Source organism: Natator depressus, chromosome 28 (genome assembly GCF_965152275.1).
Source record: "Natator depressus isolate rNatDep1 chromosome 28, rNatDep2.hap1, whole genome shotgun sequence".
Classification (NCBI taxonomy): Eukaryota; Metazoa; Chordata; order Testudines; family Cheloniidae; genus Natator; species Natator depressus.
In genome coordinates, this window is record NC_134261.1 from 13,484,941 (window position 1) to 13,506,503 (window position 21,563).

At 53.2% G+C, this 21,563-nt stretch overlaps 1 protein-coding gene and 1 long non-coding RNA gene across 2 annotated transcripts in view; one reads left to right on the top strand and one right to left on the bottom strand.

Annotated features, from left to right (window-relative positions):
- The window catches only part of LOC141978802 (uncharacterized), a 33,978-nt gene that overhangs the window by 5,029 nt on the left and 7,386 nt on the right, over positions 1-21,563 (bottom strand). The window contains exons 5-8 of the mRNA XM_074941116.1: positions 19,800-20,278; positions 12,590-12,689; positions 3,377-3,465; positions 2,541-2,667 (exon numbers count right to left, since the gene is read on the bottom strand). Of these exons, the coding sequence (XP_074797217.1) occupies positions 2,541-2,667; positions 3,377-3,465; positions 12,590-12,689; positions 19,800-20,278 (795 nt within the window). The remainder of the gene's footprint in view (positions 1-2,540; positions 2,668-3,376; positions 3,466-12,589; positions 12,690-19,799; positions 20,279-21,563) is intronic.
- On the top strand, positions 10,321-18,152 carry LOC141978943 (uncharacterized). The gene is made up of 3 exons (XR_012636446.1): positions 10,321-10,457; positions 11,710-11,888; positions 17,990-18,152. It is a non-coding gene; the product is annotated as an uncharacterized LOC141978943 (long non-coding RNA).

Here is a 21,563-nt window from a genome sequence, read left to right on the forward strand (position 1 = left end):
CGTCTCATGAATGGAAGGTCAGACAAGCCTGGCTATAAAATGCTGGAAGGCCTTTGGGTGAACATTGCTCTGTAAGGCATTGTGAAATGTATGTATGGCTGGTAGTATCCACAGTGGAAATTATGGACTGTACAGTGTGACCAGACTTGGATGTGTTCCTTTCAGGCAGGAGGTAACAGATGCTTATCTCTCTGTCTGGCCATGTTTGTAGAGTATTGTTCACAGGGGACAGCTATTTGCATGCTGAGCCCAATATTAATCAAGAGACGGCAAAATCTTCAAGGCAGGAAATTCACAGGCAGAAGTAACCCACAGGAGGGAATCCTGTTTACATGCGAAGACAATGGTGTATCTGGGGGTGCATGGATCCTACACAAAGCCGATAGCATGCTTGTCTTATGAATGGGGCGGGAGGGAGGGGTTCACAGCCAGTCTTGTTGCAAAGCCCTGTGAGAGGGATATTCGGATAAGCAATGCTCCACAAGACAGGAAAGTATCTTGTTCTGTAAGTCTAGATTCTAGAATGCAGGTTCTGACTTGATTTTATCTATAACCACACACGTTCCCCATGTTTCCACTGGATGTTAGTTGAATCTCTGCCCTTCGTTAAATAAACGGTTACTTGTTTTCACTCTGAGCACGTCGAGGTGTCGGGCGTTCAGCGGCACTGCCATCTGAGGTGTAACTGGTAAGCTGGGGTGCACTGCTTCTGGGGGAGCAGCGAGCCTGTTAATGCTGTGAGGGGCGAGTGGAAGAGGGGCTGGTCACTCCAGAGGGATGCTCCTTGGGCTCAAGGCTTGGAGAACCTCAAGAAGCATTACAGAGAAGAACAAGGAGAGGACAAAGGAAGGCAGGAAGAAGACCATAGTTTGTGGCGTCAAAGGCGGCTGACAGGCCAAGGAAGATGGGGATGGAGGGCGGGTTCTGAGCTGTGCCTAGGGACAAGGCATTAAAGAGTCTGGCAAAAGCAGATTTAATGGAGTGCCCCAAATCTCTGCTCTGAAATCTGTCCTTCCCACTCACATCAAATCCTCCCTGCTCCCTAGACCAACCACCTTTCCTCTCCCCATTGCTCCCCACATGCAGGTAACCCAGATCTCCCACCCAATCCTTCCCCCTTCAATAGTACCACTGCTGGGTCCTCCATCCCCTTTCTCTCCATTCCCGGTCTGCCCACTCCCCCAGCCCATCACACTGCCAGTTCCCAGGAGTTCCTATCCCTGACCCCCTCCCACTGTACCCAACCCTCCCTGATTCCCTCTCGTCCTAATCTTCCGCACAGCCCTTCCCCTTCCTCCCACTGCTCTCAGCCCTCCCTGCTTTGGGACACCCCACGAGCACCAGCTCCCCACCATCTTCCCCCCTCCCACTGCTCCCTGCTCTCCCTTCTCCCCAAGAAGAACAGGAGGACTTGTGGCACCTTAGAGACTAACCAATTTATTTGAGCATAAGCTTTCGTGAGCTACAGCTCACTTCACCGGATGCATCCTTTTCTTTTTGTGAATATGGACTAACACGGCTGCTACTCTGAAACTTCTCCCCAAGGACTCCTGGAGAGGAACCTCACACGGTCTCCTGGCAGCAGGTGGGCCCACCTGGCTGTCACACCCTCCCCACCTCTGGGAAGTTAATACAGTGGCAGGCCAGCTCTACTGGAGTTAAGGTTCGGCATTACTGAACCTAATTTCTCTAAGATACACACACTTACTTGGAAAGTCTTGAATTTAGCTGCTTTTCATGTGGGTGTGGGGAGGGGTTAAGTGTCCATATTTGGGGTTATTTGATCGAGGGGGTTCCTTGATTTTATAACAATAGTTCTGCACATACCTGGGACTGAAACTTTGGTTCCAACTGTCCCTGAGCCATGTCAGTCCCTTGGCATTTATCTCAGCTCGTACACGGCCCATACAGAGTCTCTTTGGGGAAGCAGTCATGAAAAAAAGTTAAGTGTCGCTGAATGGTGGAGGGAGTAGTTGGAGCCGCTTGGCAGAGCTGTGTCTGGGGTGTGCGGAGAGGTGAACCCCGAGGGACCGAGTCTGCCCCATTTCAGCGCTCAGTGTTGTAGGTTGTGTCAATGACAGCGCACCAGGACGCGTTTTAGCCACGGGGATCGTCAGCACTCTTGGCAGACACGCCAGTGGTCTCCAGGGCTCAGTGAGGGGCATGCGAAGGCAACGACTCAGAAGGAATCTCAGGGAGAGGGTAAAGGGCTGGTAACATTTTGCAAGTCTGAGACGGTTTGTACGGAGCAGGCTCAGTGTTTGAGGGCTGGCCAGGTGTGGGCAGATTCTGTTGCTATGCCGGACCTACACCCAAGTTTTGCCTTCGCAAAGAGAAGACGTTAGAATTTGTGCTATACAGTTCCTGGGCTCTGTTCCCGCAGGGTTGTGTAGCCGGGGAGGGCAGAGGGCTGGTGTGTGTGTCCCTGGCATGTCGGGGTGATGCTGAAACAGGGCAGAGTTAAGGTTGCATTGTGGGGGTGATGGGAACCTTAACTCTGCATTTCCCCTGGTAAGAACGGAGGGGACAGGAATCCTTACCCAGCGAGGTCACGGTCTCGTAGTTCTCCTGCATGACGTCTCGGTGGAGGGCTCGCTGAGCGGGGTCCAGCAGAGCCCACTCTTCCCTGGTGAAATACACCGCCACCTCCTCAAAGGTCACCAGCCCCTGAAAGAGCAAGAGCCCCCCACTCAGTACCTGCTGCCCCAGTCACAGCCCCACTATTTATGGGGGAACAGGACCAATCACATGGATGCTCTGGCAGGCACAATCAGCAAAGTGTCCCCCCACACACACACACACCCTGTTCAGAGCACTCAGAGGCATTGGGGTGAGGGGAGAAAGAAAGAGCCCCTCATCCCTCCCAGCAGAGAGAGGGGGCAGGGGTCCTCACACTCATCACCCCCCTACTAGCCAGAGGCTGTTACAGGAGATGGAGCCCCACAGCAGGAACTAGGGACAACCCCCTGTTGGGAATCCCAGCCCGCTCTCCATCGCCAGCAGCTGGATGTGAGAGGACAGGACAGGACAAACCTCACCGGTGGGTGTCCCCTTTCATATCTCATAGTAGCCTCTGATTAGTAGGTTCTGGCCCTGAAAGTCTGGAAAGTTTTCCCAGCCCTGTCCAGGGGGGTTGTTTCCTATTCCACAGATAGTGAAAATTTCCATCACAACCCCCGTGGGTTCACTGCTATAATCCAGGCTCCAGATTAAACAAGTCCCAGCAGGATTTATCCACCTCCCGTTCTAAACCTTGTATGTTTCCTGCCGCACTCCCACTTCCACACCAAACTTCCTAGACAGTCCCAACTCCTCGGTATTTACTGCCCCTCTTCCTCCAGCAGGAACCCACGAGCAACTCCGCCATAATCCCTACCTGACCCGGGTCCACTGCAGCCATTTCTCTTCCCTGTCCCTGGGGAGGCTGGGACGAGCTGAAGCAAAACAGGGACATCATTCTGCAGCCTGTCCGGGCGAGAAGGGCAAAGGGGGAGATTTCAGAAGAGGTTTGAGTTAATTTCGCATCACGATTCCCTGCCGCCCCAGGTACTTTCCCTGCGGACAGACGTTCTAGACTCTGCTATGCAAATAACAGAAATAATCAGCACATAAGATCTGGTATTCATGGGGGGACTTTTAACTCCCCAGCTCTCTGTTGGAACCGTAATACGGCTAAACACAAAATGTCCACATTAAATTATTGGAATGTACCAGGGACAAATCTTTGTTTCGGAAGATGGAAAAATTAACCCAGGGGATAGGCATTCTAGACTGTGTTCTGACCTACGGGGGGGAACTGGTTGTGAATCTGAAAGTGAAAGGCAATTTGGGTGAAAGTGATCATTAAATGACAGATTTCATGATTCTAAGGAAAGGTAAGAGAGAGAGCAGCAGAATATGGACAATAGACCCTGAAAAAGGAGACTTTAACAAACTCAGAAAAATGGTATCTAAGGTCCCATGGGAAGAAAATCTAAGGGAAAAAGGCATTTATGAGAGTTGGCAGTTTCTCAAAGAGACGCCATTAAAGGCAACAACAAACTATCCCTATATGAAGGAAAGATAGGGAGAATTTTAAGAAGCCAATATAGCTTAATCAGGATATTTTTAATATCCTAAAAATAAACTGAAATCCTATAAAAAGTGGAACCATGGACAAACGGCTACAGAGGAGGATAAAAGAACAGTACAACCATGTAGGAACAAAAACAGAAAGGTTACAGCACAAAACCAAGGGACATGAAAGGCAATAAAAAGATTTTCTTGTGACAGGTATGGCAATTTTCTGCCATATCTTGGACAAATCTTAATTCTGTTCAATTAAACCTTTAAATTTAAGTATTTTAGAAGGTCATTGTATTAAAAAGGCAAAGGTTTGCGTATTTTGGTGGGATTGTATAGGTAACTGATTTAAGGAGAAGGCATGGCTAATATAAACCCTATATGTGACCGTCAAAGGACTCTCTGAAACAATGTGCTAATCAAAAAAAAAGTGGAATTCCTAGGAAATATTTGGGAGGAGGGAGATGAAAATGATCCACCTCCAGATGCATCCTTTTGAAGCCGCACCCTGAGCAGAAACCCATTGTCTGGCTGATGCCTACTCACCATCTCTTCAAAGACTGGATAAAGGAGTGACTCCCAGACTCACACGTGCCAAAGTGGTTATGAATTTGGAACCCCAGAAACCTCAGGTGCAGTCACCCTGAAAAGCGACAATTCCATTAATACATTAGGAGCAAGAGAAAGGTGAAAGAAAGTGTAGGTCCACTACTTAGCTGGCAGGGAATGCTTATAACCAATGGCATCAAGACGACTGAGACTTTTAAAGCTTATTTTGCTTCAGTCTTCATTAAAAGGGTTAGTTTTGATCAGGTACTTAATACAATTAATATTATCAACGGGGGAAGGAACCAAGCCACAATAGGGAAATAAAAGGTTAAAGAACATAGATAAGTAAGATGTATTCAAGTCAACAGGACCTGATGAAATTCAACCTATGGTATTTCAGAAACTAGCTGTCACAATCTCTGAGCCATTCGCGATTGTCTCTGAGAACTAAGGGAGGATGGGTGAGGGTCCACAGGACCCGAGACAGGCAAACATAGTATCTATCTTTAAAAAGGGAAACAAAGAGCGCCTGGAGACTTCGGGCAAGTCTATACTACAAAATTACTTTGGTATAACTATGTCACTCAGGGGGGTGAGAAATCCACACCCCTGAGCGATGTACGTTATATCGACCTAAGCCCTGGTGTAGACAGCGCTCTGTCGACAGAAGAGCTTGTCCCACTGACCCAGCTACCTCCTCCCACAGAGGTGGATTAACTACGCCAATGGGAGAGCTCTCTCCTGTCAGCGCAGAGCAGCATTGATGCAGCATCTTCACTGTCGATCTGCCCGTACTAACCAGTCAGCCTAACTTCAATACCTGGAAAGATATTGGAACAAATGATTAAAGAATCAGGTTTAAGCAAGAGCCTGCCTGGGTTTGTTATGAACAAACTATTGGCAAACCAACTTCATTTCATTCTTTGACAGGGTTACTGGTCTGGTGGACAGGGGGAAGCAGAAGCTGTGATATATCTTGATTTTAGTAAGTTTTTTTGACACAGTCCCGCATGACAGTCTCATAATCAAATGAGGGAAATATGGTCTAGATTAAATTACTGTAAGGTGGGTGTATAAATCATAGAAATGCCATACTCAAAGAGTAATGATCAATGGTTCACTCTCAAATTGGAGGGCACATCAAGTGGAGTCCTGCGGGCATCTGTCCTGGATCCAATTCTATTCCATATTTTCACGAATGACTTGGATAATGGAGTGCAGAATATGCTTATACAATGTGTGGATCATACCAAACTGGCAGGGGTTGCAAAGCACTTTGGAAGACAGGATGAGGATTCAAAATGACCTTGATGAATTAGAGAACCGGTCTGAGATCAAGGAGATGAAATTCAATAAAGGAAAGTGCTACGTTAGGAAGAATGCACAGCTACAGAACGGGGAATAGCTGGCGAGGCAGAAAAGGATCTGGAATTTATAGCGGATAGTAAAGCAGTGGAACGGGTTACCAAGGGAGGTTGTGGAATCCCCAACGCTGGAGGGTTTTTAGAATGGGTTGGACAAACACCTGCCAACCGTGGTCTAGGTTTACTTGGTCCTGCCTCAGTCCCGGGGGCTGAACTGAACGATCTCACACTAGGTCACTTCCAACCCTACTTGTCTGTTATTCTACGATTTCGGCGCTGGGAAAATGCTTGGCCACATTGGGGGATGTCTATGCTGCTATAAAAGACACTTTTTCATAAAAGACTCAACAAAAAAAAATAAATGAGTAAAAGCAGTGAGACTCAGAGCCCAGGTCAACTCACTCGGCTCACAGGACTCAAGCTGCGGGGCTAAAAGTAGAGGCGTAGACATCAGCCTGGACGCCGGGCTCTGGGACCTTCCCACCTCTCCGGGTCACTGCCCATCCCCAGCACTTCCCTCCAGGTCTTTAATCATGGTGGATGAAAGTCCTCACCGTGGCCGCACAGACCCCAACCAGGGGAGTAGCTGCGGCTCAGTCTCGATTCCCAGCTGGCAAGGGAGGCAGCAGTGTCTGACCAGGGAAGCTCAACTCCAGTTATTCGTCATCAGAGGATCCAACTCCAGTATCCTGAGCAGAGAGACAGAGACAGAGAGAGACTGAGCGGTTTCCCCTCAGCAACACTCGGGGCTCTCTAGTGACAGCCGTTACAGAAAGCAAGTCCCCACTGGGACAGCTGCTGATCTCATTCTCCCCCTTGTTAATCTGAAGTCACTCCTTGTTCTTCCTTGCAGTGACTCTGGATTAACTCTTGTCTCGGTGAGACCAGAACCAGGGCTCAGGAGGTATGAGGCCAGAATCTTCAAAATGATCATTGCAGGGGGTGGGAGGGTGAAATGCCTTCTCCCGTCCCTCCATCCCCATTTCTAGGGAAGGACTCGGGACAACAGTTCCCCACCCCACCCCCCCTCCAAACCTGAAGTTCCTGCCGCTCTGAAGGGGGGGAGAGCAGCAAAATCTGGGGTGATTTCATGTCAGGATTTGATAAATGGATAGAAAGTTAGCGGCAGCCCCTGCTGGCCACGCACACAGGCAAAGGGAGCCCTGGGGTGATGCTTCTTTAACAGGAGAATGGGAGGCCTGGAGGAGCTGAAATATTTAAGAATGCCCAGGCCCTGTCACTGGCCAATAATGCCCACCATGGAGCCAGCCCAAAGGTGGCATCATCTTACAGCTGGGGGAAGCAACCCCTCCTGGAGACCATTTGTCCCGGGTTTCGGACATTCTTCCGGTGATAGGATGGTGAAGGGGAAACACAGGAGCATGGGGACGCCCAGCCAGTCTGGGCACTGCCCTGGGAACAGGACCTGGCCACACACAACGTAGCTTTCTGAGGGGAATGAACCCTTCCTCCAGCCCTGTCTGGGGGAAAAGAAAAAGTTCCGTCCAACTGTCCTGTTAGCAGCTGGGAGACATTGTTTGACCAAGTAGCTCTGGCTTTGATGTGTATTAAATATGGGGTGAGTCAGATAAAGGGAGAAAGAAATGATTCTCTAATGAGGGGGAAATCATTGCATCGTTTAGCTCCCTGCAAGCTCCAATATGGAGAGTGATTCAGGACAACAGGTGCCCCCCAAAATATGGGGAACAACTCCTAGCCTGAGAGGATTTGTAATCGACACTTGATAATTACATGTAAAAAGGCCGAATCTGAGCATTGAGATCAATGTTCAGCCACCAGAGAGAAACAGTTGGAAATCTGAGAAATGTGGATGAATTTTTACAAGTTAGACAGGAAAGAGGAAAAATGCCGGGGGGGGGGGGGGGTTATATCAGTAGCTGATCTTTGAAAAAAGAGGTAAAATTTGAGGGAATTTTCTTATCACTATTTGATAAACAGAGAAAAGGGGCGACATTTGCAAAGATTTTACATCCAAATTCAAGAACCTGAGACAAGGCAAACTCTGAGGCGATTTCAGAGTAGCAGCTGGGTTAGTCTGTATCGGCAAAAAGGACAGGAGGACGTGTGGCACCTTAGAGACTAAGAAATTTATTTGAGCATAAGCTTTCGTGAGCTACAGCTCACTTGCATCCGATGAAGTGAGCTGTAGCTCACGAAAGCTTATGGTCAAATAAATTTCTTAGTCTCTAAGGTGCCACAAGTCCTCCTGTTCTCTCTGAGGCGATTGTGCATTAATATTGTATAATTAGAGAGACGGGGGAAATCTCAGGGCCTACTGAATTAGGAATAAATAACTGGAGAGGAAATGGAGCATTCGGGTTATTTCATATCAGCCTTTGATAACTGGGGAGAAAATGGGTCAAAACATGCCCGTCCATGATCTGCTGCTGGAGGAGAATCCCCACCCCAGCTGCTTCTCAGGGCTCTCCCAAGCTCTGCCCCTTAACCCCCTGACTTGGGGCTACAATTTCCCACCTAAACAAGGACAACTGGGTGCAGATAAAAGGGGCAGGGAAACCCCCCTACTCTGAGAAGATTTTCGGCCAGGGTACGCAGTGCTCTTGTAGCCTTGTTGGTCCCAGGATATTGGCTAGAAAAGGCAGGGGAGGGAACATCTTGTGTTGGACCAACTTTGGCTGGCGAAAGAGACAACAAGCTTTGGAGCCAAGAAAAGCCATAGGCTCCTCCACCTGGCCTGGGGGAGATTTTAAAGGGGCATTTTTAAAGTGGCAAAACCTGCGAAGACTAGACAACGTCTCCGCGATTTGAGAGAGGGGGAAACGGACAGAGATTTGTCCATCCCTGTTTGAGAATTAAAGAGAAAACGGGGAAGAACTAGAGATAATTTTATCAATTGTTTAAAGGAAACCATCGCGACGTCTGTCACCGGCTCTTCTCCCTGCAATCTCCTGCCTGCCCAGAGCCAGGTCCACCTCCCCACGTCCACACGGTCTGTCCCCTCCCTCCCTGGCTCATTTTCCATCCCTCCCTCCCCTGCTCTTCTCCCTGTAATCTCCTGCCTGCCCAGAGCCAGGTCCACCTCCCCACGGTCTGTCCCCTCCCTCCATCTCCGGATCATTTTCCATCCCTCCCTCCCCTGCTCTTCTCCCCCTGCAATGTCCTGCCTGCCCAGAGCCAGGTCCACCTCCCCACGTCCACACGGTCTGTCCCCTCCCTCCATCTCCGGCTCATTTTCCATCCCTCCCTGCCCTGCTCTTCTCCCCCTGCAATCTCCTGCCTGCCCAGAGCCAGGTCCACCTCCCCACGGTCTGTCCCCTCCCTCCATCTCCGGCTCATTTTCCATCCCTCCCTCCCCTGCTCTTCTCCCCCTGCAATGTCCTGCCTGCCCAGAGCCAGGTCCATCTCCTCCGGTCCACACGGTCTGTCCCCTCCCTCCCTGGCTCATTTTCCATCCCTCCCTCCCCTGCTCTTCTCCCTGTAATCTCCTGCCTGCCCAGAGCCAGGTCCACCTCCCCACGGTCTGTCCCCTCCCTCCATCTCCGGATCATTTTCCATCCCTCCCTCCCCTGCTCTTCTCCCCCTGCAATCTCCTGCCTGCCCAGAGCCAGGTCCACCTCCCCACGTTCACACGGTCTGTCCCCTCCCTCCATCTCCGGCTCATTTTCCATCCCTCCCTGCCCTGCTCTTCTCCCCCTGCAATCTCCTGCCTGCCCAGAGCCAGGTCCACCTCCCCACGTCCACACGGTCTGTCCCCTCCCTCCATCTCCGGCTCATTTTCCATCCCTCCCTGCCCTGCTCTTCTCCCCCTGCAATTTCCTGCCTGCCCAGAGCCAGGTCCACCTCCCCACGGTCTGTCCCCTCCCTCCATCTCCGGCTCATTTTCCATCCCTCCCTCCCCTGCTCTTCTCCCCCTGCAATCTCCTGCCTGCCCAGAGCCAGGTCCACCTCCCCACGTCCACACGGTCTGTCCCCTCCCTCCATCTCCGGCTCATTTTCCATCCCTCCCTCCCCTGCTCTTCTCCCCCTGCAATCTCCTGCCTGCCCAGAGCCAGGTCCACCTCCCCACGTCCACACGGTCTGTCCCCTCCCTCCATCTCCGGCTCATTTTCCATCCCTCCTTCCCCTGCTCTTCTCCCTGCAATGTCCTGCCTGCCCAGAGCCAGGTCCACCTCCCCACGTCCACACGGTCTGTCCCCTCCCTCCATCTCCGGCTCATTTTCCATCCCTCCCTGCCCTGCTCTTCTCCCCCTGCAATCTCCTGCCTGCCCAGAGCCAGGTCCACCTCCCCACGTCCACACGGTCTGTCCCCTCCCTCCATCTCCGGCTCATTTTCCATCCCTCCCTCCCCTGCTCTTCTCCCTGCAATCTCCTGCCTGCCCAGAGCCAGGTCCACCTCCCCACGTCCACACGGTCTGTCCCCTCCCTCCATCTCCGGCTCATTTTCCATCCCTCCCTGCCCTGCTCTTCTCCCCCTGCAATCTCCTGCCTGCCCAGAGCCAGGTCAGTCCACACGGTCGCCATCTCCGGCTCATTTCTCCTCCCTCCCTTCCCTGCCCCTCCACCCCCAGACCCACCAAGGGGAGCCCCACTGGGGCCGGGTCTCTTGCCCCACCTCCAGTCTCGCCCCTGGCGGACGCTGGCCCTGAGCCGGGGGCAGGGGAGCCCACACGCCCGGCCCAGAGCCGCGTATGCCGGGCACTGACGGCGCCCGACGCCCCTGATAACGCAGCGAGTCCCGGTCCCCGCGGCTCTCTCTGAGTTACCTGACGGCTCCGGAGTTGCCGGGGGGGGGGCCGGGCCCAGCTGGAGAAAGTCCCCCCCGCCCCGGGCTGGGCAGGGCCGGGGTCCCCCCCAGCAGAGACCCCGGGGGAGCGGCCCCGCTCCCGGGTCACAGGTCCCCGCCGGGCGCCGCGCAAAAGCCCCTGGCCCGTGTCCCTTTGTTCTCCCCGATTCCCCGCTTCCTTCCTCCCAGCACCACCGCTCCCGGCCGGCTCCAGCCCCGTGTCTGTGTCCGTCCAAACCACCCCCGGGCTGCAACAGTGCACACGGGGGGCCGGGGAGTGGGGGGGCTCTCTCCGGCCGGCCCCCTCCCTGCGCCCCCGCAGAGCCGCCGCCACCTGGCTCCAGCCCCAGGGGCAGCATCCAAAGTGACCGAAAGTGACCAAAAGGCTCCCAGCCCGGGGGGGCTGGGCAGGGGAGGAGGAGACCCTGGAAGGGGCAGAAGGAGAAATAGGCTGGGAGAGGGGTTCGCGGGTCCCAGGGCCTTTGGCAGCGGCATCCCTGGAGTGATTCCGCCCCAGCGCTGGGTAAATCTCCCCCCACCCGTGTCCAGCCAGTCCCAGAGCCCCCCGCCTCCCAGGCCGGTAGCTATCTCCTTCAGGCCAGGCGCCAGCCTCCCTGCATCTCCCTGCCGCTCTTACCCCGCCCTTGGGTCACATCTGGACCTCACCTCTGGAGTCAGGCCTCTGAAGAAGTGGGTTTCTTCCCCACGCCCAAAGCTGAGGCCCAAAGAAGCCGGTTCGTCTTTAAGGTGCCACCGGGCTCCCCGTTGTTTTTGTGGGTACAGACTAACCCGGCTACACCCCCCGATACCGGGAATTCGTTCCTCTGCTCCCAGAGGCAGGAACCGTGTCACACAGAACCGGGGCACTGGCTCGCACACTCCCGGGCACCGCTCCGCTCATAACTGAAAGACTTCGTGGGTATTGCCGTGTCCTTATGATGCCTGATTATGTTACCCCCCTGATCCCAGGGTTGTCCCTCAGTGGAGTAAGGAATGACTGGGCCTTGTTCGGCTTCCCAAGGGAGAGGAAACCAGTGAAGAGTTCGGGTTAATTCTGTTTACACTGATGCCAGCCTCGGGCAGCGATCCTGAAGTGAGTTGGGGAAGGGATTTCCCTCACTTTGGGGCCCTGGCTTGGAGTAAAACAGGTGAGATCCTCCCTCCGCCCCCGGCTCTCAGCCTCCCCTTGCCTATGATACCCGCTGCCCATGTCTGGCTCACTCAATAACCGGTGCTCCTGCCTCCCCCAAACCATGTGCTTTTTTTAAAAGATTCGGTTGTGAGTTTGGTGCCTTTTGGTGTCTGAACCTCCCGGGGGGTGGGTGAGAACTAGCAGAGCCCCTCACCCACATGTAGCCAGTAAAGTGATTTTTGTTTCTCTGCACAAGCTCCCACCCCCCACCCCACATCTGCCAGGCCCCCTGCCCAGCCACCTATCCGGCCCCAACCCTCAATCAATCCTCGCCCCCCCTGCCATCAGTTCTGCCTGCAGATCTGATGGAGACCCAAGTCCTGCCCCTCCCCACCTTATCCTCCCCCATCCCCCATGCCAGACACCCCCCACACATCTGCCCCTCCCCACAGGCACCTCCCAGCCTCACCACTGGCCCCTCCGGCTGCTCCTGGGGGTCAGAACGGGGGAGGCGCTGCGGGACAGTGGCACGGGGGAGGGGAATCCCCAGGAGGGACGGGGGGGGTCAAAGTTCCCACAAATGGGGTGAGGAGACACCTGCCGTGGTCCCCAAAATAGGGTGTGGGTGGCTTTGTTGCAGCTGAAGAAGTGGCGGGGGGGGGGGTTTACCCAGGAAAGCTCAGGCCCAAATAAATCTGTTCGTCTTTAAGGTGCCACCGGACTCCTCGTTGTTTTTGGGGCCCTGGCTCGCGGCCATCCCGGCGATCGTGTGGCTGTCGCGGGTGAAACTACCCTGAGCCTTGTCTACACTAGGATCCTACAATGAGGCAGAGAAACCCCCCCTAGTCCCGGTGCGGGGTGTCTCACGCTGCAGGGCTCACTGGGGAATCCCGGGTGCCCAGGGTCCCGTGCAGCACCCGAGAGAGCCCACAGGCTCCTCCTAGTAAACCCCAAAACCCCAAGCTGGTGAGGTCCCCGCAGGTGCTGGGGTGACCCCGCCAAGTGGGGCAGCAAATCCCAGGACTCTGCCCTCAACAAGGGCAGCTGGGAAATTGAAAAGGAAGGAAGATGAAGAATTCTTTTGAACGCCGCACTGACATATGTAGGAGTTAAAAGGAACTTTAATAGCCACAGAGCATATGGAGAAGAGGGGGAAGGAGCTTCCAGGGGTCCTAGACGTGGGGGGCCAGGGGGCTGGGCAGATGGGAGTTCTCCACCCTCATAGAGATGACCCAGGAGGAAAGCTGTGTAGATGGGAGTCCTCCAGCATCAGAGAGGAACCAGGAGACGGTGTAGATGGGAGTCCTCCAGGGTCAGAGAGATGAACCAGGGGACTGTGCAGAGGGGAATCCTCCAAGCTCTCCGATCCTCAGGTGACTGCGGCTAGAGACCGGGTGAGCAGATAGCAAGTGTGAAAAATCCAGACAGGGGCTGGGGGGTAATAGGCCTCTATGTAAGAAAAAGCCCCAATTACGGGGACTGTCCCTATAAAATCGGGACATCCGGTCACCCTCGCTGGAGAGGCCAATTTTGTCACTCCTGCGGGCTGTGTTCTGCACTCTTGGAAGGGCTGTAATTTGGGGAAAGAAAAATCTGTTTTTTTCACACACATCGGAAGTTGAAACCCTGGTTTAAAAGTGCGCAGAGATGTTCCCGACGCCTGCAGAATCCTGACTTGGTTTGTTTTGTAGATTCAGCCTTGACGCTCGTTCCCTTAGGAGCTGTCTCTCACGCTGGGTATGTATAACACGACACCCTGCCCCGAGCATGGGAGCAGCCTCTAGCCGCTACGGTATTAAAAATAATCCCAGGATCAATAGAAACAATTCCTGTGTAGTCAGACAAGAATGAAACGGGGAAAGCTGTGGTCGGAGGAACAGGCCGAAGATCATCAGAGAGAAACTCCCCAGCCTAGTGCTCTCAATTCCCAACCCTGCCAAATTGTACACGCCTTTCCTCATACTACTGCGAATGGCCCCATTGATTTCAATGTGCCCGACCTGCAATCAGGCAGACGGTAAGGTTGTGAGGACAGGGGTCTTGAGCTCGGGGTCAGAGTCTCTCTCTATGTGTGTGAGTATATTTCCCGCTAACAGGTCTGATTCTCCTCTCCCTACAACTTCGCACGGGTGTAGACAGAACAAGGGGTTCCAGTGGGATTACATCTGGTTTACACCAGGGTGAGGGAGAGGTGAATGACCCTGTGAACGCAGTCAGACTCTTCCTGGTTTGGACTGGGCTCAGGGCAGGGGGCACAAAAGTTGAGTGAGTTTTATCTCTATGGGAAGTTTGAGGAGCCTATGACAGGGATCAGCAAAAAGAACGAGGACTGCTTGTGGCCCCTTAGAGACTAACAAACTTATTTGAGCCTAAGCTTTCGTGGGCTAAAGCCCACTTCATCAGATGCATGCAGGGATGCGGTTGTTTGGGTGACCTCGCTGTGTATTTCCATCCCAGACCATGTTTGCATTGCTTTTACCTTTAACCTTAGCTCTGGAGCGGGTAGGCATGTAATGCAAAACACAGGACACTGGGAGTGGGAGAAACTAAATTCTACTTTATTATTTCAAAGGCCGAACAAAGGCAGACTCCTTTCCCCAGCCCCAGCCCAGCCCAACACGGGACTTTTCACCCCCAGTCCAGCACCTGGCCGCGCCCAACGCCTGCATGAACCAGCAACGTTTGTAAATGGGTAGAGAAGGGCCGAGGAGCCATGAGAGACACTGGGAGCCAGGCACAAAAGCAAACACCCCGAGAGCAGGGAACCCAAAGAGCTCTGGTTGGAGGGATGACTGTGGGGTGAGTGGGGCAGAGACAGTCTCTGTCGTCCCCACACAGGACACTGTGATAGATGGGGAAGGGGTGACCAGCTGAGCTGTCAGGCTCCTTCTCTCCCTCTGGCCTCAATGATGGGGGTCAGCCTGGGTTCAAGGCTGGCCAGGTCTGCTGACATCCCCGGCTCCCGTCCTGCCTGTGCCCAAACTTGTCATCTCATAATAGGGAGACGCTGCCCCCTCCCCGCATCATTCTTCTTGGGGTGTCGTTCATGGCCCTTTGGAGCTCAGGGGCAGCTTCACACGACACTCACAGGCCAGTTCCTGTCTGTCTCTGGCTCTGATGCAGGGAGTTCACAGTTCTCAGCCTCAGCTGCCTCGCTCTGATCGCAAACGCAGGAGTTTCCCAGCTCTGTTCCCCCATCTCCCGCCCTCTCCCTCTCCTGAGGGTATCTCACATCACTGCAGGGATCTTTCGGGCAGTAACCTCCTTCCCTGTTTCAGTCTCGGCCTCTCGGAGTGTCTCACCCTGAGAGTTTGTGCTGAGAGATATTGATCATTGTCAGTGTTCAAACACCACAAAAGATCTCACGACAAAGGGGTGGCCAGTGACTGCCCGAGCAGCGCGGCGTGTGTAAGCTGCCTCCTGACCCCCTCCACCTCGAGTGGGAGGTGAACTCTGCCGCGGCACTCTGCGATGCAGAGAAGGGACTGGCATATTAATGGGACTTTTGGGTTGCTGGACTTAAGAACCTGAGGGGAAAAGGGCACTGCCCAACTTACTTGGGGGTCGGTCTTTTGCTCATGGTTTGTGTTTATAAATCCTGTTTGCGGTGTTTCCCCAAATTAATGCTGCATTATTTCCCTCCTTTTATTAAACGGGTTTTTTTTGCTATATTCAGACTCTGTGCTTGCGAGAGGGGAAGTATGCCTCTTAGAAGCACCCAGGATGTGTGTGTGTAATTATCCCAGGTCGCTGGATGGGGGCTCAAGACGGTTTTGTGTTTTGTTGTTGAAAAGGGACCCCTAGCTACTGAACCTCCCCTTGTTGCTGCCAACTCTGACTGGCAGAAGGGTTGCAATTGTAAAAGCTTCTCAGAAGAACCAGTCTTCAGGGTGTGATCAGATCTCACTGGTTTTGTTGAGATAGTTACACTTCAAGTCACTGTTTCAGGTTATCAAGTTGCACAGCTCATTCTGGCTATAAAATAACAGCCGCATTTTCTCGTCGCTTTTCCTTACACTTTTTAAAGGAAATCTGGTTTCGTACCGAACGGCTCGATGTGCTCTCCTCGTGCAGCATGTGCTGAGTTAGGCAGTGAAGGTAACAACAGTAGCTGGGAACGGGCAGCAATTGCTACGCCTGTCATGAGGGGAAGCATGAGTCCTCTCTTAAAGAAACAGCCACGGGGTAGCTGGAAGTGTCCGTACCAGCAGACTCAAGCTTTCAGGTGTCCCAAGTTATCTGAATCCAGCAATGATTTCGAAGAGCCACTTCTTCCTGGGTTTTTTTTTGCAGGCTATAATAAATTGAATGGTGACAACACCAACCAACCAACCCATCCACCCCCCCACCCAACATATCCACCCCCAACCCACAACTCACTCAACCAACCAACCAATCCACCAACCAAATCCCAACTCACTAACCAACCCAACCAATCCACCCACCCACCCACCCACTAACCAACCCATCCACCCAATCAACCAATCCACCCACAACCCACCCCACCAACCCACCCACCCAACCCAACCAACCAACCAATCCACCCACCAACCAACCCATCCACCCACCCACTCACCAACCGACCCAACCAATCCACCCTCCAACCCAACAACCAACCCATCCAGCCACCCACTCACCAACCAACCCACCCACCAAACAACCCATCAATCCACCCACCAAACAACCCATCCACCCAATCAACCAATCCACCCACAACCCACCAACCAACCCACCTATCCACCCACCAACCAACCCATCCACCCACCCATTCACCAACCGACCCAACCAATCCACCCTCCAACCCAACAACCAACCCATCCAGCCACCCACTCACCAACCAACCCACCCACCAAACAACCCATCAATCCACCCACCAACCAACCCATCCACCCAATCAACCAATCCACCCACAACCCACCAACCAACCCACCTATCCACCCACCAACCAACCCATCCACCCACCCATTCACCAACCGACCCAACGAATCCACCCTCCAACCCAACAACCAACCCATCCAGCCACCCACTCACCAACCAGCCCACCCACCAAACAACCCATCAATCCACCCAAACAATCCACCCACCAACCAACCCATCCACCCAATCAACCAATCCACCCACAACCCACCAACCAACCCACCTATCCACCCACCAACCAACCCATCCACCCACCCATTCACCAACCGACCCAACCAATCCACCCACCCAGTCACCAACCAACCCACCCACCCACCAAACAACCCATCAATCCACCCAAACAATCCATCCACCAACCAACCCACTGAACCCAACCAGATTGTTGAATGCAGTCTGGTGAGTAAGGGTGAAAGGATTGTAATAGGGCAGGGAGGGTTATAAAATTCGACAGGCTTGAGCTTGTTTCTGGGGAGCAGACTCGTGTGACAGTTGTCGTGTGCCCTATTCCCTGCGTGCCAGGCACTGTCTCCAGAGGCAGAGGGCGAGTGCTGTGGGGGTCTTGGGGCACCACTCAAAGAGGCCGCTGTGTTGCCATGTACATTAACTCTGTGTTTCCTGGTGTTCCGAAATTTTAGTTTTGATGAACTCGACATTCTGGAGCTGTCACTGGGGAACTTGAATGCTCCTTTAACAACGTTGTGGGGTTTCTTTGTTCTCTGGGGTTTTGCTTGTTTGGTTTTGGTTGGTTGGTTTGGTTGGGTTTTTTTATTTGTTTGTTTGTTTTGCTATTTAATTTCCTAGTATTTTGAATGGAAAGAGGCTTGTTGTAAGAGTTAACAATCATTTAGGCAGCTGTATTTATCACCTACATGTTGCAGCTGATACAAGACTGAGATAAGGAAATAACAAAAAGACCTAGGGAGAATTTGGGGTTGACAGCCCCCGCACTCCTCTGTCTCCAGCCTCCCAGCTTCCTCTGCCACCCACCCCATATCACCCCTCACATTTCTCCAAACGAAAATAAATAATTATAAAGAAACACTGGCAGAGGTGGATGTCACCCACTTGTTTGCAGTTCATTCTCCGATTTGTGTCCAGGGTGGGTTTCAAACTTCATCGTTGGTAGAATCTATGAATTTTATGAAATGCTGTTGTCTCTGTTTCGGTTTGTTGTTGTTCTGTTTTGTGTTTTGGAGCCAGCTGTATCTCGGGAACATCAAGATCAAATGACCCTACGTTTGAATCACTAGCCCTACCCTGCACTCCCACAAGGCACAGTAAATGTCAAGACAATCCAGGTAAGCGTGGAGGAGTCGTCATTTTAACAGGAGGGAAAGGGCTTCTCTACACAGCCGCTGCAGAATATCAGAGAGACGTGAAGTGGCTCAGTCACCTCATGGAGATGAATACAGCCCGAAACATCAGCTCTGCTGTGTGTGAAGGAGCCAGGTTTGCTGGTGGTTGCTTGGGGTTGGTTTTTCAAAGTGAATTAAGAACATCCTGGCAGGGATCCGTTCTAGAACCAATATTCATCAGCATTTTCATCAGTGCCCTGGCAGGAACCATACAATCATTGCTCATACACTGGGCAGTGGGTACACAGCTTGGTGGGGCGGTAAATAATGCTGGGGCCAGGCCCGTCCCACACAGGGACCCGGATCACTGGGTAAGCTGGGCCCATTCAGACAGAAGGTGCGTTCACACAGCCAAATGCAAAGTTAGATCTCTGGGAACAAGGAATGTAGGCCAGACCTACAGACCGCAGGGCGCTCCGGGTCTCCCTTGCATTCCTCGGGCGATGCTCGGGCTCTTCCCTGAAGCAGCCTTTTCCAGCTCCGAGGTGGGTGCTGAGAGTCTGGGAAGCGGCCACGTGAAGCCACAATAAGAAATCTGACTACGGCGGGAGAGGGGGGGTAACTGTTGTGGCCACAGCTAATTAAAATGAACTAGGCACAAGCGTACTTTAGCTTCTTCCCCCCTGCCTTTTCTGGACAGCTGGATGCTGTTGGCAGAGAGGGGATGTTAAGGGGAAGGACCTCATTGCTGCAGGGTTGGTTTTTTTCTGCTGAATGTGTCCCTTGTGATCTGTAGCCGTCACTCAACCCCATTTGTCCGGCTGCTGTTTCCTGGACCTCGGCACAACACCCTGGGGGCTGCCTCTTCCCTCTCCGAGCTGCCCCCGATGGACAGACCCCTGGACCCACGTGGTGGCCCCTGCAGGTTTGGGGCCGTGGTCCCTGGATCCTGTACAGCAACCAGTGCTCTCAGCTCCCGCTGGCTGTATCTGTTCCCATCCAACCTTTTACAAGATTGAAGCTTTGTGGCCATTCGCTGGGGGCAGATTTACCAGAGTGCATGTGGCAGCTTTCAATAAATGGACAGAAAGGAGCGCTGACGAGAAACGGTTTTTAATCCATGGAGCTGCATACACATAACCGGACGCACCAGTTCAACTAAATCCAGTTTTGACCCCTATTTACTTAAACCTATTTCCTTAACTTACCCCCCAACACACACAAATCCTTCCCAGAATCATAGACTATCAGGGTCGGAAGGGACCTCAGGAGGTATCTAGTCCAACCCCCTGCTCAAAGCAGGACCAACCCCCAACTAAATCATCCCAGCCAGGGCTTTGTCAAGCCGGGCCTTAAAAACCACTAAGGAAGGAGATTCCACCACCTCTCTAGGGAACCCATTCCAGTGCTTCACGACCCTCCTAGTGAAATAGTGTTTGCTAATATCCAACCTAGACCTCCCCCACTGCAACTTGAGACCATTCCTCCTTGTTCTGTCATCTCCTACCACCAAGAACAGCATCCCTTCCCTGGTAATCTGGAGGTCACCCCCCTCACCCCCACCCCCTGGGTCTCCCTCTCCCAAGCAGCCTGCTGGTGCAGGACTCCAGCTTCTCCCCACCGCAAATCCCAAATAATCAGTTCTGTGTCCCTGCCGCCTGCCACCCCCACACCCCATCTCAGGGACGCAGTCTGACCCCACTGCTCGATCTTACTAAGAGCCAGGGGCGGATTCTCTCCCCGGCGACAGAGGCCAGCGGGAAAGTGAAGATCGGGGCCTCGGTACCAGAATCGAAAAATGTCACCTGCCCCCATTCACAGTCCAGACAAACCCAGATCCTGCTGGGGACCCGGCTCAGGGGGGTCACAGGGGAGGTGAGAGCCCGGAACTGATGCCCCCACAGCTCCACCGCCCAGATCCCCTCCTTGGGGTTAAGGTTGATCCGTTCCTTCCTCCGCACAGACTCTCTGGCCACCCCCACCGCCCAGCGTCCCTCATCCTCCACTTCCATCTCCACCTCCCAGCAATGTCTCCCGCAGGTGAATCCCTCACAGCCCAGCACGCAGTGACGTCGGTCGAATCTCTCAGGGTTGTCGGGCAGAGCCTGCTGCCTATGTTCCCATGTCACACTTTTCCGATCCCCAGAGAGGACGAGTTCGGGATGGGCCGTGTCCGGATCCAGAGTCACATTCACTGCGGGGGAGAGAAAAGCCGAGCGTTAGGGCAGAGCTCAGCCCTGGGGGAGGCTGGGACCATTCCTCACACTCCCCGGCTGCCCCATTCTGGCTGGGACAGTCCTGGATCCCGGGTGGCTGCCTCTGCTCAGTCTCAGGTGCCCTGGACAGAGATGTCCGGACAGCATTTTGGGCTGTATAAGTAGGGGCATTGCCAGCAGATCGAGGGACGTGATCGTTTCCCTCTATTCGACATTGGTGAGGCCTCATCTGGAGTACTGTGTCCAGTTTTGGGCCCCGCACTACAAGAAGGATGTGGAAAAATTAGAAAGAGTCCAGCGGAGGGCAACAAAAATGATGAGGGGACTGGAACACATGACTTATGAGGAGAGGCTGAGGGAACTGGGGATGTTTAGTCTACGGAAGAGAAGAATGAGGCGGGATTTGATAGCTGCTTTCAACTACCTGAGAGGGGGTTCCAAAGAGGATGGCTCTAGACTATTCTCAGTGGTAGCAGATGACAGAACAAGGAGTAATGGTCTCAAGTTGCAGGGGGGGAGGTTTAGGTTGGATATTAGGAAAAACTTTTTCACAAGGAGGGTGGTGAAGCACGGGAATGGGTTACCTAGGGAGGTGGTGGGATCTCCTTCCTTAGAGGTTTATAAGGCCCGGCTTGACAAATCCCTGGCTGGGATGATTTAGTTGGGGATTGGTCCTGCTTTGAGCAGGGGGTTGGACTAGACACCACATGAGGTCCCTTCCAACCCTGATCTTCTCTGATTCTATGTCACTGCAGTTTCTCAACCTGGGTCATGGGACCCACTTCTCTGCCTTCTACTGTCGCTATAGAGCTTGCAAACAGCTCCCAGTTTCCCTTCAGGAGCTGCTCCATTCCCAAGGAAGGCATCAAAAACGTTTAATTAGGAGGGTCCAGAGGAGGCAGGTACCAACTCTGGACCCCAAAAGGGAAGCTTTCTCGCCCAAATGCATCCAACGCTCCCCGGCCAGGGATCAGAAATGAAGATGCAGCCCTGGGGAAGAGCCAATGATTTAAGGCCAGTGAGTACATTGTAGGAGAGGACATTGGGTGGGTGTGATGGAGTGGGAATTTTCTGTAATATTTCGTATGAATGTGGCATGGGCCTCAGTTTCCCCCATATGCTGCATGGTTAATGAAGAGGTGGGAAAAGGTTGTTTACCCTCTGCAAAGAGTCAGATATCCAGGTGAGACCAATGCCTGACTGCCTGGAGCCTGGGCCCATGTCCCTGGCGAGTCCCACAAGACAATGTCCACTCCAATTACG